This window comes from Peromyscus maniculatus, chromosome 20, assembly GCF_049852395.1.
Source record: "Peromyscus maniculatus bairdii isolate BWxNUB_F1_BW_parent chromosome 20, HU_Pman_BW_mat_3.1, whole genome shotgun sequence".
Taxonomy (NCBI): domain Eukaryota; kingdom Metazoa; phylum Chordata; class Mammalia; order Rodentia; family Cricetidae; genus Peromyscus; species Peromyscus maniculatus.
Window position 1 is genome coordinate 25290348 of NC_134871.1, and position 15479 is coordinate 25305826.

General features: G+C 46.2%; 1 protein-coding gene across 4 annotated transcripts in view; it reads right to left on the bottom strand.

Moving 5' to 3' along the window:
• Positions 1 to 15479, bottom strand: part of Grhl2 (grainyhead like transcription factor 2) — a 140640-nt gene that overhangs the window by 69178 nt on the left and 55983 nt on the right. For all 4 annotated transcript variants that reach the window (XM_076555871.1, XM_076555870.1, XM_076555872.1 and 1 more), the window contains exons 5-7: positions 9279 to 9334; positions 7597 to 7753; positions 4642 to 4753 (exon numbers count right to left, since the gene is read on the bottom strand). In XM_076555871.1, coding sequence (XP_076411986.1) covers positions 4642 to 4753; positions 7597 to 7753; positions 9279 to 9334 — 325 coding nt within the window. The remainder of the gene's footprint in view (positions 1 to 4641; positions 4754 to 7596; positions 7754 to 9278; positions 9335 to 15479) is intronic.

Here is a 15479-nt window from a genome sequence, read left to right on the forward strand (position 1 = left end):
GGGGGGGAAGGTCTGTGGAAAGGGAAGGTCTGTGAGGGGGAAGGTCTGTGGGGAAGGTCTGTGGGGAAGGTCTGTGGTGGGGGAAGGTCTGTGGTGGGGGAAGGTCTGTGGAGAGGGGAAGGTCTGTGGAGGGGGGAAGGTCTGTGGAGGGGGGAAGGTCTGTGGAGGGGAGGGAAGGTCTGTGGAGGGAAGGTCTGTGGAGGGGAAGGTCTGTGGTGGGGGAAGGTCTGTGGGGGGGAAGGTCTGTGGAGAGGGAAAGGTCTGTGGGGGGGAGGTTAGTGGGGGAGGGGAGAAGGTCTATGGTGGGAGGGAGAAGGTCTATGGTGGGAGGAGAAGGTGTGTGGTGGTGGTGGGGTCTATGGAATTTGACCTCCGGCAGGGATAGGAGTGAAAATGGAGTGAACACAGATGGGAGCTAGTCACCTTAGCACCCTACAAAGTGAGGTGAAAACACACTCATGCCCATACTCAAAACTGTGGCAGGCATAATTTAGAGACTGTGAGTCCTATAATGCCCACCTCTAGACTGCTGGGCATGGTAGCACACGCCTTTAATCCCAGCAATTGAGGCAGACACATCCTTTAAAACTGAGGCCAGCCTGGTCTACAGGTGAGTTCCAGGTTAGCCAGAGCTGCAGAGCGAGACCCTGTATTGAAAAAAGAACTTAGGCTTAGGTCAACAAGATGGTCAGTAAAGATGCTTCCAAGCCTGAGGACGTGAGATCAATTCCAGAAAACCACATAGTGAAAAGAGCCACTTCCTACGAGTGTCCTGACTTTCACATGGACGCTGTGGCACACCTGGCGCCCAACGAGAGGGCAAGAGTTTCCACCTAAAACCTGAGAAAAGATTCTAAAACGGAGCTAAAAACAGCTTCCTAATTGTCTCTCTCAAATGAGCGGCAGCCTGCCGGTTTGAGCTACTGGCGGGTTCCTAGCGTGCGAGCTTGGTCTGCAGTATGGCGGGAATGAGGCCTCTGCAAGTGGCACATTAAGCTGCATGGTGGATTTAGCCTTTGCTAGTACAAAACAAAAAAAAGAGGTTTCTGGATTACACGCTGCTTTGATAAAAGCATAGACCCACGATGGCTCCCAGAGCTGGCGGTAAACGTACCACCGCCATGTTGGGAAGCTGAAGTGGGAGGAGCCAGCAGCCACAGCACCGTTTCAGGCTTAGAAGGCTGCAGTTTAAAGCAATAGGCTCAAGGTAATATAAAACATAAGCCACATAGAGATGGCTACCAAACAGAGAATCTGGATTATGTTCTCTTTGATATTCGTAACTGAAGAGAAACATTTGATTGCAAAAGCTGTTGAGTTATGCCAAAATGTGTATTTTAAAGGTACCTTAACTTCAAAATTTGGATGTAAGGATGTGTTGCTTTGGAAAGGAGGCTCTGCTTTTGTTTCCACAGAAAGCCAGAGGCTATGGATTTGTTCCAGATTAAGATACATCAGGTTTGACCAGCCAAGACCACCTGAAAGGTCTCTGATGACACCATGGCCCAGATTATCCAACATCCAGAATCGTTTCAAGGCAACTGGCTCAGATGATACAGCCTCACGGACTACTCCATGATCCTAAAATTTTCTTTGTGTCCCCATAAGATACAGCGCCCCCCTCCAGCAGGAAGTAGTAAGAGAAGCTACGCCCAAATTCCCAAATATACCAAGCTGACTTTGGAGATGTGTAAAAGTTAAAACCTTCCTTTTAAAAAAAAAGAAAAGGGGAAGTGCTGTGGGATGGTCTGTATGTCAAATAAAACACTGATTGGCCAGTGGCCAGGCATGAAGTAGGTGGGACAAGGAGAGAGGAGAATTCTGGGAAGCAGAAGGCTAAGGCAGAGAGACACTGCCAGCTGCCGCCATGACCAGCAGCATGTGAAGACACCGGTAAGCCACCAGCCACATGGCAAGGTATAGATTTATGGAAATGGATTAATTTAAGCTATAAGAACAGTTAGCAAGAAGCCTGCCACGGCCATACAGTTTGTAAGCAATATAAGTCTCTGTTTACTTGGTTGGGTCTGAGCAGCTGTGGGACTGGCGGGTGACAGAGATTTGTCCTGACTGTGGGCAAGGCGGAAAACTCTAGCAACACACACCCATGCTCGCACACAATGAACCAGTGAAAGAGGCCTTGCCTCAGTTTCTTATTCCAGCTTGAAGGTCACCCACTGCCTGGAGGGCTCACATGACCTTAATAACCGCAGACACTGGTGGAAATTTGGGAACTGTCTTTTTGTTATTGTTAGACTTATTTATCTTACTTTCTGAGTGTTTTGCCTGCATGGATTCATGTGCACCATGTGCATGCCTGGTGCCCAGGGAGGACATAAAAGGCATTGGATCCGGAACTGGATTTACAAATGCTTGTGAGCAATCATGTGGGTGCTGGGAATTGAACCCGGGTCCTCCACAAGAGCAGAGGTTAGCAAAAGGCTTAACCACTGGGCCATCTCCAGCCAGGGAATGTGGCTTTTTGAATCTTGGCTTTAACCTTCAGTTACATAGTTTCTCCCTGAGCAATTTTCAGGCTGAAGTTAGAGTCGAGGGGGATTAAGTTCTGAAATCATAGGAGAAAAAGCCGATTTTATGCTTTGGTCTCAGGCTGGAAGCAAGCAGCCCAGTCTCCCATGAAGCTTCTTGATAAAACTCAGCTCAGAGATGAAGTGTGTGTGCATGTGTTTGCGTGTGTGTGTGTGTGTGTGTGTGTGTGTGTGTGTGTGCAAGTGCACTCGTGTGAGTGTGCATGTGCACATCTGCATTCACACATGCTTGGGGGCTCTCTGGGGGAGAAAAGGCTGGAGGCGAATGGGAGGTAATAAAGAAGAGATTTATCTGAAGGGCTAGAGAGGCGGGAAATTACTGCCATCCCTGAAAACTTAACCCTGAAACAGTGTTAGAGCTGAAGGGCCAGACGTGCCAGCAAGAGGCCCTTATTACTTGTCTTATTTGAACTGAGCCCATATTTCTACTTAATTGCTTCTCTCATTTTCTTGGGCAATAATTATAAGACTAACTTTTCAAATAAAATAAAATTGCTCCTCTGCTCTACAGAGGCGGGATAGAACAGGTTAGGGCAAGTCTCCCCAGTCCTTTGTGCCGGTCTCGGGGTTTCTGAGCACTGGATTGGATTAGGAAGAGAGTTCTTATCCCAGAACTTGTACTGATTGGAGGGGAATTCACCTCACACAGTAGACCCTTCTCCCTGCCTCGGTCCCCTGTGTGTCTCCCTCGGTCTGCCCAAGCCCTCTGTGTGTGTGTGGGGGGGGGGGGGGGCTGAGGGAAAGCAGGAAAGGGAGTAGCTTAACCCTTTACGGGGTCTATTAAATTAGTTTCCAAATGTCCTCTGGTGACTCTCTAACCTCGTCACTGGCTAGTCTCTGCCATTGGTCCAGGGAGTTACCACGGGTGCCACAAGGAAAATATCTACAGAAGCCCTTGTTGTGCTGTATCAGAAATGAAAGCAAGTGTCTTTTTACTGGTTTAATACTTTATGGTGCCCAGTGAAAAATCTGCCTTCTGCCTACATTCACTGGGACCACAGCCTTAGTCTAAAGAAGGAGTTATGACCATAAATATAAGAAAAGGTATTTTTTCCTGTGAATAATGCTGCTAAACCCATCTATTACTGTCTATAGTTTCAAGAAATTTCTGGTAATTTTAAAATATGCTCCCCAGTTCCTCCTACTCCTCTCTGGGTCTAGGAAGCTGATCTCCACAAATTCTACCTCTCGGGGCCTGTGCCCCCTGGCCTTGGGTTCGATCTACCCGTGAGAAGCCCGGGGAGGTAACTCAGAAGCAGGAAAGCCTGGGCACTTCTCCTGGGTGGCACTGAGCTCATGGCTGGCAGATGCTCCTCTGGGGTTCCACCTCCCAGTGGAAAACTGCTTCCTCTGTGGTCCCAGCTCCCACTGGGTGGCTTCCCCTCTGATTCTCCAGCGCCTCAGATACCATCTGGATCGCCTCCCAATACACCATCCTTTCCAGCCTTGGCAAGGAACTACCTGACTACTTAGCATGGTGTCTGCCTTCTGTTTGGATCCTGGGTAGATGGTGCTGTCCGGTGCCTCCTTAGTCTCCAGAGAGCAGATACTGCATTGGGGAGTATACAAGAAACTCAGCACTCATTTCTTCTCGACTGGCAGGCAAGGTCTCTCAGATCTTTCCCTGACCACTTACTCTGCAGTAGGTATATACGGGAATGAAAAGGACTTGAGACAAAGCTGCAGATAATAGGTCACTATAGAGTCACATGACACCACCCCCCCCCCCTTCTATAGGACTCTTGATGATCATGGGCCTGAGTTTTATTATGTAGAGGGGACAAGGGTTTATCCGATCTGTTTGGCTCAAACACAGGGCTGGAAATGTTTTAGAATCTGGCATGGTTGTTGCAAATGCATTGCTGTTGTTATATAAGTTGGAGCTGATGGAATGAAAATGCCTTGTTCTCTGCTCGGCCTGACTGATGTTCAGCCTGATCTGTGCACTAAGTGTGTTTTTTATCACAGGTAGCATGCACAATCCAGCGCCTGGCATGGCAAAGGGCTACACAAGCCCTTGCTGCGGTCACTGTACTGGACTCTGACTGGCAGCCTGCCAGCTTGCCAGAGCCTAGAGAGTCAAGCAACTTACCGATGTCAAGGACCCTCTGCTTGGCCGTGTGTTGCCGGGAATGCCAGTATTTCCAGTATTTCAGCTGTTCGTCTCGGTTTTTGTCTTCACTGAAGACCACCATCACCACACTCTGCAGGAGAGAACAGCAGCCATTACCCTCTGTTCAGCATCCCATTGCCTCACACAGGCCCCATGTCTGGCAGCTCTACCATGGGTGTGTTTCTAGAATGTACCTTTTATTGTTTAAGGAAAGTATGAAGAGCCAGGCATGGTGGGGGCCCTGGCCTTTAATCCCAGCACTTGGGAGGCAGAGGCAGGCAGATTTCTAAGTCTGAGGCCAGCCTGGTCTACAGACTGAGTTCTAGGACAGACAGGGCTACATAGAGAAACCCTGCCTCAAAAAGAAAAGAAGAAAAAAAATGTCCAGAGAATAGTGCAAGGAGATGCCTCACACATGCGCGCGCGCACACACACACACATACACACCACACACACGTGCACACACACACACACGCGCGCGCGCACACATACACACACACACGCGTATACACACATGCTCGCGCGCACACACGTATACACACATGCGCGCGCACGCGCACACAGACACACACACTCACACACACACACACTCAGACACTCACAAACTAGAAACAGCACAGAGACACAGAATCCTGTATCAATTCTTACTGCATCACCATAAACAATCAGATGAAGTAACCTGACAAGTTGGTTGGTTTGTGTGGTTAGCAAGAACACCAAAGGTGTTTGGTCTGCACTGGCCGTAAATACGTCTGAAACCTTCTGTCTGAAATGGAATTGGTGCCATTTGTAAAGAAGCAGGCATCCATCTCTCTCCTACGGAAGTGCCTCAGGCCAGAGTGGAGCAGGTAAGGAGAGAGTCACACAGGAAATACAGAAAAGGTAGGAGACAAACTCATTGATAAACAGAGATTTAAAACCTCCATTAATTTATAACCCCAAAGTACAAGGGCAGCTATACACTTCAAGAAAACGTGGCTCTTCTTTAATGAGCTAGAGAAACTAACTCTTTTTCACAAACCTCACTTCAGTCCTGAATTACAAACAGCCCCATTAAATTAATTTATATATATTCACTGTCATTTATGGAATGCAGGTGCCAATGCCCCTGTCTCAGCCTCCGGAATGATGGAATTATAGGTAAGAGATACCACACCTAGTTCAGATCACATTTTCAGCCAAAATGGAACAAAGGGAGATAAAACTTCGATATCAACCAATTTTTTTTGGTTTGGTTTGGTTTTGAGGGTTTTTTTTTGGGGGGGGGGGTTGTTTGTGTGTTTGTTTTTGTTTTTGTTTTGATTTGTTTTTGAGACATAGTTTATTTATGTCTCCCTGGCTGTCCTGGAACTTGCTTTATAGACCAGCCTGATCTCAAACTCACAGAGATCCTCCGGCTTCTACCTCCTCAGTGCTGGGATTAAAGGTGTGCATCATCATACCCAGCACAAAATTTTCATATTAAAGGACTTCCACGATCCCAACAAAGTAGAACCGTTGGGGAAATTCAAGCTGTTGTCTCATCCTTAAATGGCTGCCACCTTTTCAGAGTGTTCACGTGGTACTGTGTGGAACTCACGCACACATGATTAAACTCTTAACCTGGGATTTAAGATTTCTTAAAAGAAATACAAATGCATCCCAGGTATTCTTCCCAGACATCCCTGCCTGGAATGGAGACCCCTGGGAGAGATTTCTCTGCTTTTCAAACCTTCAGGAAGCTCTACAGAGCAGCTTCTGGTTGTAGGTTGGTTTCCTTGGCGGTGCTGGGGAGGGAGCCCAGAGCTCACACAGACTAGGACGAGACAAGCCCAGCCCAATGCTTAGAAGAGTCAGGAAGCTGGCACCTGGGCCAGGGGCCCCGCCCATCTTAGCTGCCGCCACTTCCTAGCTTCTGAAAGTCAGGTTTTCGTATGTGCTCTATTACAATAGTAAAAGGGGTATTATTATTACTATTAAAAAAAGTCATGGTTAGTTCCAATAAGTTATTGGATATGCAGTGCCTAGCACAGTCCCTCACACGAGGAAGACACTGTCACTGTGTGACCTGTTGACACAGCGGGCCCCCATCCTGGTTCTGGCCACAGGGTTGGAGCATGTTAATGTTGCCCACAATGGACAGTGTCCTGGAACCTTCTGACCTCCCATGGGCTCACCGTGCATAGGAGCCTGGCAGACACGTGGTGGGGTCATTGTGCTCTAGACGTGCTATGGTTCCCTACTTCTCAAGCTGAAAAGCTTAGGAGGACTCAGCTATGGATAGAACACGGTCCCCTCAGCAGCACGAAGCAGTTTATAGGAAACTGGGGAAATCTATTCTGCAACAAATCAGGAAAGTCCTTTCTAAAGTCTGCAGTAACTTTCCTTTCAAGAAGAGATGAGTGAGCTGCCCCCTCCCTGTTGGGAGAGGTAGACACGCCAGGCACTGGCAGGCTTCCAAAACGGACAGTGAGGGGCTCCAGTGTCATTTCCCACAGATGAGATTGATATTCATGACCTGAAATCCCTCCAAGCAGCTGCAGGTGGGGATCGGACCCCACCTTGTGAATCCTGGGTGTGCTGGGAGCTGCAGAAGGCTTTGTAAGGCTTGTAATGGTCCAGGGCGAGGCAGGAAATACTCTCAGCCACCCTGCACCCGCAAACACATCCTGATTTACAGATCAACTGAAAACAACCACATAGCCTACCAGGCGTGAGTGAGGTCAGAGGGATTCCTTGGATACAGTGAAAAAGCATGTTCAACCAAGTTGCTCCGCTGGGGTTTATCGGTTACTGATTAAAATGATAAACTGGGAGCCAATAGGTTCTCTTGCACCAAACGGTCTGAGTTATTTATTTTGGAATTTTTTCCCATGCCATTCCACAAGGATGTGAGGGAGCGATTCCACCCGTCCAGTCACCCCGTACTTTTATTTTGAGAAGTGCAGTCCGTACCCTGACTTTGCTGATGGGGTGTCGGAAGCATTTGTTGTCTCCGGTCTCACTGAGTGTTATGGCATAGAATTGTCCTTTGTTGAGGTAGGTCATGGGGCCCTCCCCCTGCTTCTGACGGAGAGATTTGGTGGCTTCCAGGGTGTACTGAAATGTTCCACTGCAAAGAAAGAAGAAAGAGCAGCCAGCTCCCTCGACCATTCCTACCCCACTCCCTCGAGAAGTTTCATGTCAACAGTATTTTATATGAATACTAACAAATGTTGACTATACAGAGAAAATACAGAATATAGCAGCAGGAATGAGTGCAGACCAAGGGTCAGGGATGCACAACATACACAGCATTTTTAACCGTGGCTCATAAACCAGATGGTTTAAGTGGGGAGAAAGTCCAGGATGTGCTGGGCACACTCATGCCCAAGAACCAAGGGCAGATCTTGGGACATTCAGCTTAAGAACAAGTCAAACATCACTGCTTCTCTTCATTTTATGTATCTGCCCAGTTTTCTTTGCATCTACTACAACTTACTTAAAAATATTTCAAAATATGAAAATTTAAAATAATTCAAACATTCACTACTAAGCATCGAATTCCCTCCCTAACGGGGCTGTTTTCCTCTCATTTTGTTTGTTCGTTTTGCAGTAAAGGGAATTAAAGCTCCGATGTGACATGTTCCAGGCCAGGGTCCTATCACTGAGCTACGTCCTCAGCCCTTTCATGTTTCGTTTTGAGAACGGGTCTTGCTGCGGCTTAGGCTTCCCTGGAATTTGGTTGTGACCAGATCTACCTCAAACCTCTAAGCCACGGGCATCACAGGCATGGGCCACAAAAATCGGCCTGTTTCTTGTTTTAAAACCTGCAGAAGGATTCATGGTGAGGCCACTCCAAACCAGGGGCTTACAGGGGACGGCTTGCGACAATTGGTTTACTTTCGCAAATAAGGTTTTACTGGGACAAGAGTATCTGATGTTTGTTTACATGTTTAATGTTTAATGTTTCTAGTTCATTGCAGGAAGAGCTGCAGGTCTTTGCTCGAATAGTTTCTCTGATATTTTAAAGATATAATCTATAAAACAAAAACATTGACTTTTCCTAATTCTGAAGACTATATCGATTGCTTAAAATTAATATAATAGGTATGAACCATATCTTTTTTTATTTAATTTGTTTTGGTTACACTGTGGGATAAACCTCAGAAGGGGACCATTAATAAACTCTGCACTTTGTGAATCACTGGTCCCTCTCCACTGGGTTCAGATCTTCAGTCTGAACTCACCCCTCAGTCTCCAAAAGGCTTGGAGCAAAGATCACTCAAAAATGGCCTCACTTACAGGATTGAGATGAACTCTGCTTTCTCTGTTAGATACTTTGAAATGTTTTATTTATATCACTTAAGATTTTTTTAAATGATTTCATTTGATAAAAATCTGAGGTTGGAGCTGGAGAGATGGTTCAGTGGTTAGGGGCACTACTCTTCCAGAGGACCCAGGTTTGGTTCCCAGCACTCACATGACAGCTTACAACCATCCATAGCTCCAGTTCCAGGACACTTCCTTCTGGCTCTACCGGAACCAGGTACACATGTGGTACACAGACATATATGCAGACAAAACACCTTACACATAAAATAATAGAATCAAAAATATAAAAGGCTATCGGCTACATGCCTCCCCTGGTGACCTACCTTGTTGTCTGGTCATACATATACTCTTCAGCACCAACAGAAGCACTCCGAAATTTCTGAAAATTTTAAATTGTAGAATTAAAACCAATAGGCTGAGAATGCATATGAACACTAAAAAAAGAAAAACCAAGTGTAAATAATAATATAGTAGTAACCATTTCCTGTTCCCATTTCATCATCTCCTGGGGAGGGGAAAATGTGTCTTCAAACATATAAACCATGTCTTCAATTTTTTTTTTTTTTTTCGTTTTTTTTTTTTTTTTTCGAGACAGGGTTTCTCTGTGTAGCTTTGCGCCTTTCCTGGAGCTCACTTGGTAGCCCAGGCTGGCCTCGAACTCACAGAGATCCGCCTGGCTCTGCCTCCCGAGTGCTGGGATTAAAGGCGTGCGCCACCACGCCCGGCCCATGTCTTCAATTTTATATTGTCTCTAATGCTTCATTCCAAATGTTACAAATTCAAAATTAATGGAAGACCAATTGCAGAGACAAAATGACTCAGCGAAAGGCACACTAGTGTGGGATTAGAAGCACAGTTCTGGAGGAGGGCCACCAAGGAACAAATTTAGCTCATTTACCTGACACTTACATAGAACTGTGTGGTATTCTCTCTGTTAAATGCTGCTCATAAGCTGTGGTGAGGCCAGCCTGCTTAAGAGAGTGAGTTCCAGCTCAAGCATGCTGGGTAGAGCATGGACATTTTGTATGTGTATTAAATCCTAGTAAATAGTAACGTATTGACTATGCCTCTCTTAGCAGATGTTTTTAGAGTGGATTTGGGGAGGAGGCTCTAAGGTTAGTAATGCGAGAAGTCCATGGAGTCTGCTTAAAGGGTGAAGGAATTTATTAGGGAGGAAACTTCACTACAGCACAGGAGATTTATCATAGGGTCCTGGAAGGCCCTGTCTGCTCGCCCTACCCTGCTCTTCTGCCTCGTCCGTCTCAGCCTCCAAACCCACAAGGGAGAGAAGAGATCGGCCAGAGTGTGTGCACCTCAGGTCCTAAGGGTAGCCCCAGCCACACCCCAGAGGCAGATACTTCAAGGTCATGGGCAGGTAGGGCAGTTACCTGCTACATCTCGAGGGACGGTGCTTCAAGGTCATAGAACAGCTACCCACTACAGGTTAGTGTTGCACAAACAGCAGCCTGGGGCCTGGTGTGTGTGTCTGTTGCTACCTTTGGACAGTTTCAGTTTTTAATGCCAGGCTGAGTGAGATAGCCCAGCATGTGAAGACTCCTGTCCCCAAGCCCGAGGACCCGAGTTTGATACCCAGGACCCACGTAGGGGAAGGGGAAGACTGACATTGTTAAGTTTTCCTCCGACCTCCCCACGTGCCATGGCCCATGCTCACACACAAGAACACACACACACACACTCCTGACCTATAAAGCAAATATAATATTGGTTGTCCACACATGCGTGCACATCGGGTCCTTCCTCTCTGACTCTGAGTTATCTCCGTCTCTGGAACCCCTCCTTCCTCGCATCTCCATTCTTTGTCCAGTGCTTCAAGAGTTGCCAGATGATCCTCACGACCCCCACCCACCATGTCCAGAATTTAGCATGCTCTTACTCTGCAGTTTCTATTGACATGTTTACAATTCTTCTTATCTAGTCGTATTCCTCAGACCCAAGAAGACAGTCTTCCCTCAAAGTTTAACCGCCCACACGAACCCGTGCGTACTCAACAAACGTTGGTTGACTGAGTAATCATGACGGGGAATCAAATGCATTGGTTTATGTTTCTTTGGCAATCAGTCAACCTGCAAACCCTTCAGTGAGAATTTTCTAGAGCTTCACCATCTGCTTGGCGCCAGAAGAAACATAGAAATTATAAAAGATACCATCTTGGCCTCAAAAAGAAATTGGTTGAGAGGAATAAATTTACATAAAAAGCAATAACAAAGTAAACTAAAATACAGCAAACAACTGAGCATGAAGTCCGTGCTGAATCACTTATTCGTTCATGTTTCCTAGAGGAAGTGCGTAGAGAGAGTGGGCATTGTCAGGAGGAAACAGAGAGTCTGTGGAGATTCCATCATCTGTGGGCCTTGGCTGACAAAGGGAGCTGAGAAAGGAGTAATTCAGGTAAAGGGGGGCCACCCCGAGTCAAGGAGAGAAAGGCAAGGGATACAAACGTGGAGCATCCATAGAGCCAAGGACACAGCCAGCCGTGGACAGATTAAGAAGGAAGGACCTCGTGGTCTAGATCCTCACAGTCTGCCGCAGTAGCCGCTGGCCATATGCTATGCAAACCTAAGTTGACAAAGACTTGGCTGCTCGCCTACTCAGCCAGCTAGCCACTAAGTTGTTAAATCTGGCTATCAAGTCATCCCATTGGAAGGCACGAAAGGACATGTTCATTGTTAACGAAAGTTATGTTCGGCTGAGCTGGTCTATGGTTAAGAATTAGGAAATTTTGAAGTAGGAGGGTTCCATGATGCTTTCAAAGGCATTTGAGGAAATGGCATTAGATAGGAAGGATGATTTCCAAGGTCTGTGTTCAAGGCCTCTGCACCAATCCCAGCAACGCTGCGGAGTCAGCGTTAGAGCATGGCCTGTGTGAATCTCTCCACACCATCGAGCTTGGCATCCTAAGGATGGAACGGGACTCGGAACACACTGGAAGCCCGTGATTCTACTCTCCCAGGTGGTGAGAGAACACATGATACTGTGAGAACTTATTCTCTCAAACACTGTCAATAAATGCAGGCCAAAACCAGAATTCTGCTCCAGTTCATAAAAGTATATGTGCAACAATCAATCAATCAATCAATAAATAAATAAATGAATGAATGAATGAAAAGCTGATGCCAAGTGTGTGATTGTCTCTCTTCAATGTTAGTTTTTCTTTAATTCTATTATGTTATTTTTATAATCCTTTTTTAAAAACTAAGTAGATTAGAAAACATCACAATTAGCCGGGGGGTAATGGTACACGCCTTTAATCCCAGCACTTGGGAGGCAAAGGCAAGTGGATCTCTGTGAGTTCGAGACCAGCCAGCCTGATCTACAAAGCAAGTTCCAGGACAGACTCCAAAGCTATACCGAGAAATTCTGTCTCAAAAAAAAAAAAAAAAAAACAACAAAAAACAAAAAAATAAAACAAAACAAAAACCCAATCCCCCCAAAACAACAACAACAAAAGAATTAGAACCAGATGCTCCCTTCATTAGGGCTTTCTGACCACAGCTGTCGCGGTCCTCCACGCAAACCTTTTAGTATTACTTACAGTGTGATAAAAAAAGACACAATGTCATGCAAAACATCTACAGAGTTCTTATTCACTTGGACTCAGTAAAGAAGGTATGATACTGTGTGTACAAACCACAAGTAAGGGCTGGCCCATCTCTGCCCAACTTAAAACTAACAAGGTTATTAGGGGAGATTGTTTGCTTCATAACAATTTGTCTGGGCATTTTTTCACCATGCTGGCCCTTTGCTTATATATTATGGTTTCCATTTGATATTTTTATGGTGTGTGTGTGTGTGTGTGTGTGTGTGTGTGTGTGTGTGTGTGTATGTATACATGTGCACGCACTCTCTTCTCCTGCTTTGTCTTTGGATTTTTTCCCTGTTTATGTGCTTTTTTCTGTTCTGCTTTGTTTTATTTGTCCATTTGCATTCTAAAGAGAGAAAAATCATGGAGTTGAATGGATGGGGAGGTGGGGAGAATCTGGGAGATGGGGGGGGGACCATGGTTAAAACACATTCTATGAAAAAGATGTATTTTCAATTAACAGGTGTGATAACATATCCTTACACACCAGCACAATTAAAATAAGTATGAGCATTTTAGTTTTGTTCTTGAGGAGAGAAGCACAGAGAAGACATCTGCTAAGAACATACCACAAGTAGACAAGAATTCTTTACCTGTGGGGAAATGTGATACAGCCAAACAAAGCTGTGTCTTTCCTCACTCAACACTGGTTTCAGCTTTACCATTCTTTCAATCATCTGCCCAATTATGCTGAAAATTCTCTTCACACCAGCTGATAAACCACATGTGATAAGTACTATATAAACAAGACCAGAGTAGGTCCCATTTTCATGAATGTTTTCAGTCTAGTAGGGGAGAGCATTCATCACACTCATGAATAAAAAATCCAAGGCTAGGATGTCTGTCCCTTGACAGTAGCTCACTCGCTCACCATGTGCAGGGCCAAGTTCAATCCCCATTACAAACGGTGCTACCGATGTTCTAGAGCATGTGTGTTCCCCGAGGGCGTGTCACAACCAAGGAGAACCCATACCCCTTCCTGACTGCTACCCACAGCAGCGATGTCTCCAGTGTGACACAGACAAGACTGACACGGAGGCACCATCCTCCCCCAACTCCACGTTCACAATGGCAGCCACCAAAGCGAGCAGCAGTTCCTGAGTAACTGTAGCTTTCTGAGCAGACACCCTCGGCCGGCCATGTCGGAATCCTGCACCTCCAGAACAATGGGTACACAAGATCCAACCCACACTGCTCCCTTCCCTTACACTCTCATTTGTCAGTGAATGTTGTCAACTCAGCCAGAGTCTCAGACATTCTGGGGTTTACTGGAAAGAAATACTAGTCAGGGGCTGGAGAGATGGCTCAGAGGTTAAGAGCACTGGCTGTTCTTCCAGAGGTCCTGAGTTCAATTCCCAGCAACCACATGGTGGCTCACAACCATCCATAATGATGTCCTCTTCTGGCCTGCAGGTGTATATGCAGACAGAACACTGTATACATAATAAATAAACAAATCCTTTAAAAAAAAAAAAGAAATACTAGTCTTTAGACAAATTTTCCTTAATCAAATTTTCCTGGTGAATGACTTCACACTCATGCTTACAACCACCTGGCAAGGAGAAGGCCAACGATCACAGATTCATAGATCTATGATTTTTGTCACAGATCATTCAAGTCACGTCACCTCAGTGGAAAAATGTCTGCAAAGCAAACCCTGATTTTCCGAGACAGGAAGAAGAGCTGACGAGTGAGCAGGGCTTCCCTTTCACATCCAGCGAGTTTACTAACTCAAGGACTCCAAAAAAGCCCCAAGTACAAGCTTCCTTCACAACTTTCTTTATCTACATCACACACATATCTGATAGCATGTCCCCCAAATAGTGTGACAGCTCCCTGGTCCACATCCACACACTCTTCTGTGACTTACATATCTCTGCACCAATGGCAATCCACACACGAAAAATCACGGACTTCCCAAGGGACTGAGTGAGGCTTCAGCTCTTTGATGTTCTCTAACAGCACCTCGGAGTCCTTAGGGGCAAGTCAAGTATTCAACAGTATCTAAAACTCCAAAAGGTTGGTGTTGATCTTAAGTGATGTCACATAAGCTGACTGGCAGATATTTTCCCCCCTTTTTATTACAAGGTCATTAAGTCTGGTTGTAAAACTACCAAATTCAAGGGAACCTGATAGTCCCTCCGGGTAGAGAATTGCTTAGCTCTGACTGTGGTCACCCCGAGTTCACAGAATGTGACAGGCACTTTAAGCACCCGGTGGAAGCCATGGCCGGGTTGCTAGTGTCCCTTTGAGTGACGGCTGCTGGCCAACCTGTTGCGCCTCTGGTCCTACCTGAAAGATAAGCCATATCTACTGGGATAGATAAGGAACATTCAGATTTTAAACAAACACTGGGTGGGTCATTATCTTATGCAATAGAATTAATAAGAATCTTAAAGTGACACTCTTCTCCGAGGAGACTGGTGAGTAACAGTTTGCCTGCTGGCTACGATGACCAGTCCTCCTCACTAATAAAACACAGGCAACAATCATGAAATGGTTGTCACTTAGAAGGCTGCTGCTGCTGCTGTGGTGTGACTGTGTCCCTTCAAATTCCTGTGTAAGAACTTGATCCCCGGCACAGGAGTGTTAGGAGATGGGTAATATAAACCGGCCTCCAGTACTGAGCGAGAGTTCGTTACTGCAAGGGTGGAGCTGTCGTGAAAGCTAATTTGTCATCTACCGTGTGTGTGTGTGTGTGTGTGTGTGTGTGTGTGTGTGTGTGTGGCCTTTCACCCTCCTGCCATGAAACAGCCGTCATCAGAGGTGGCTCACGGCTCTTCAGTGTCTCTGTCCCAATGGCACTGAACAGGAAGCCAGATGAGGGCACTTGGCATGGCGCCAGTGTCCTTGCCTCTCTTGAGGAAAGCAGCAGTCCCTCCACACCCCACTTTATAGGCCTGGAAACGCCCATGCCATTCAC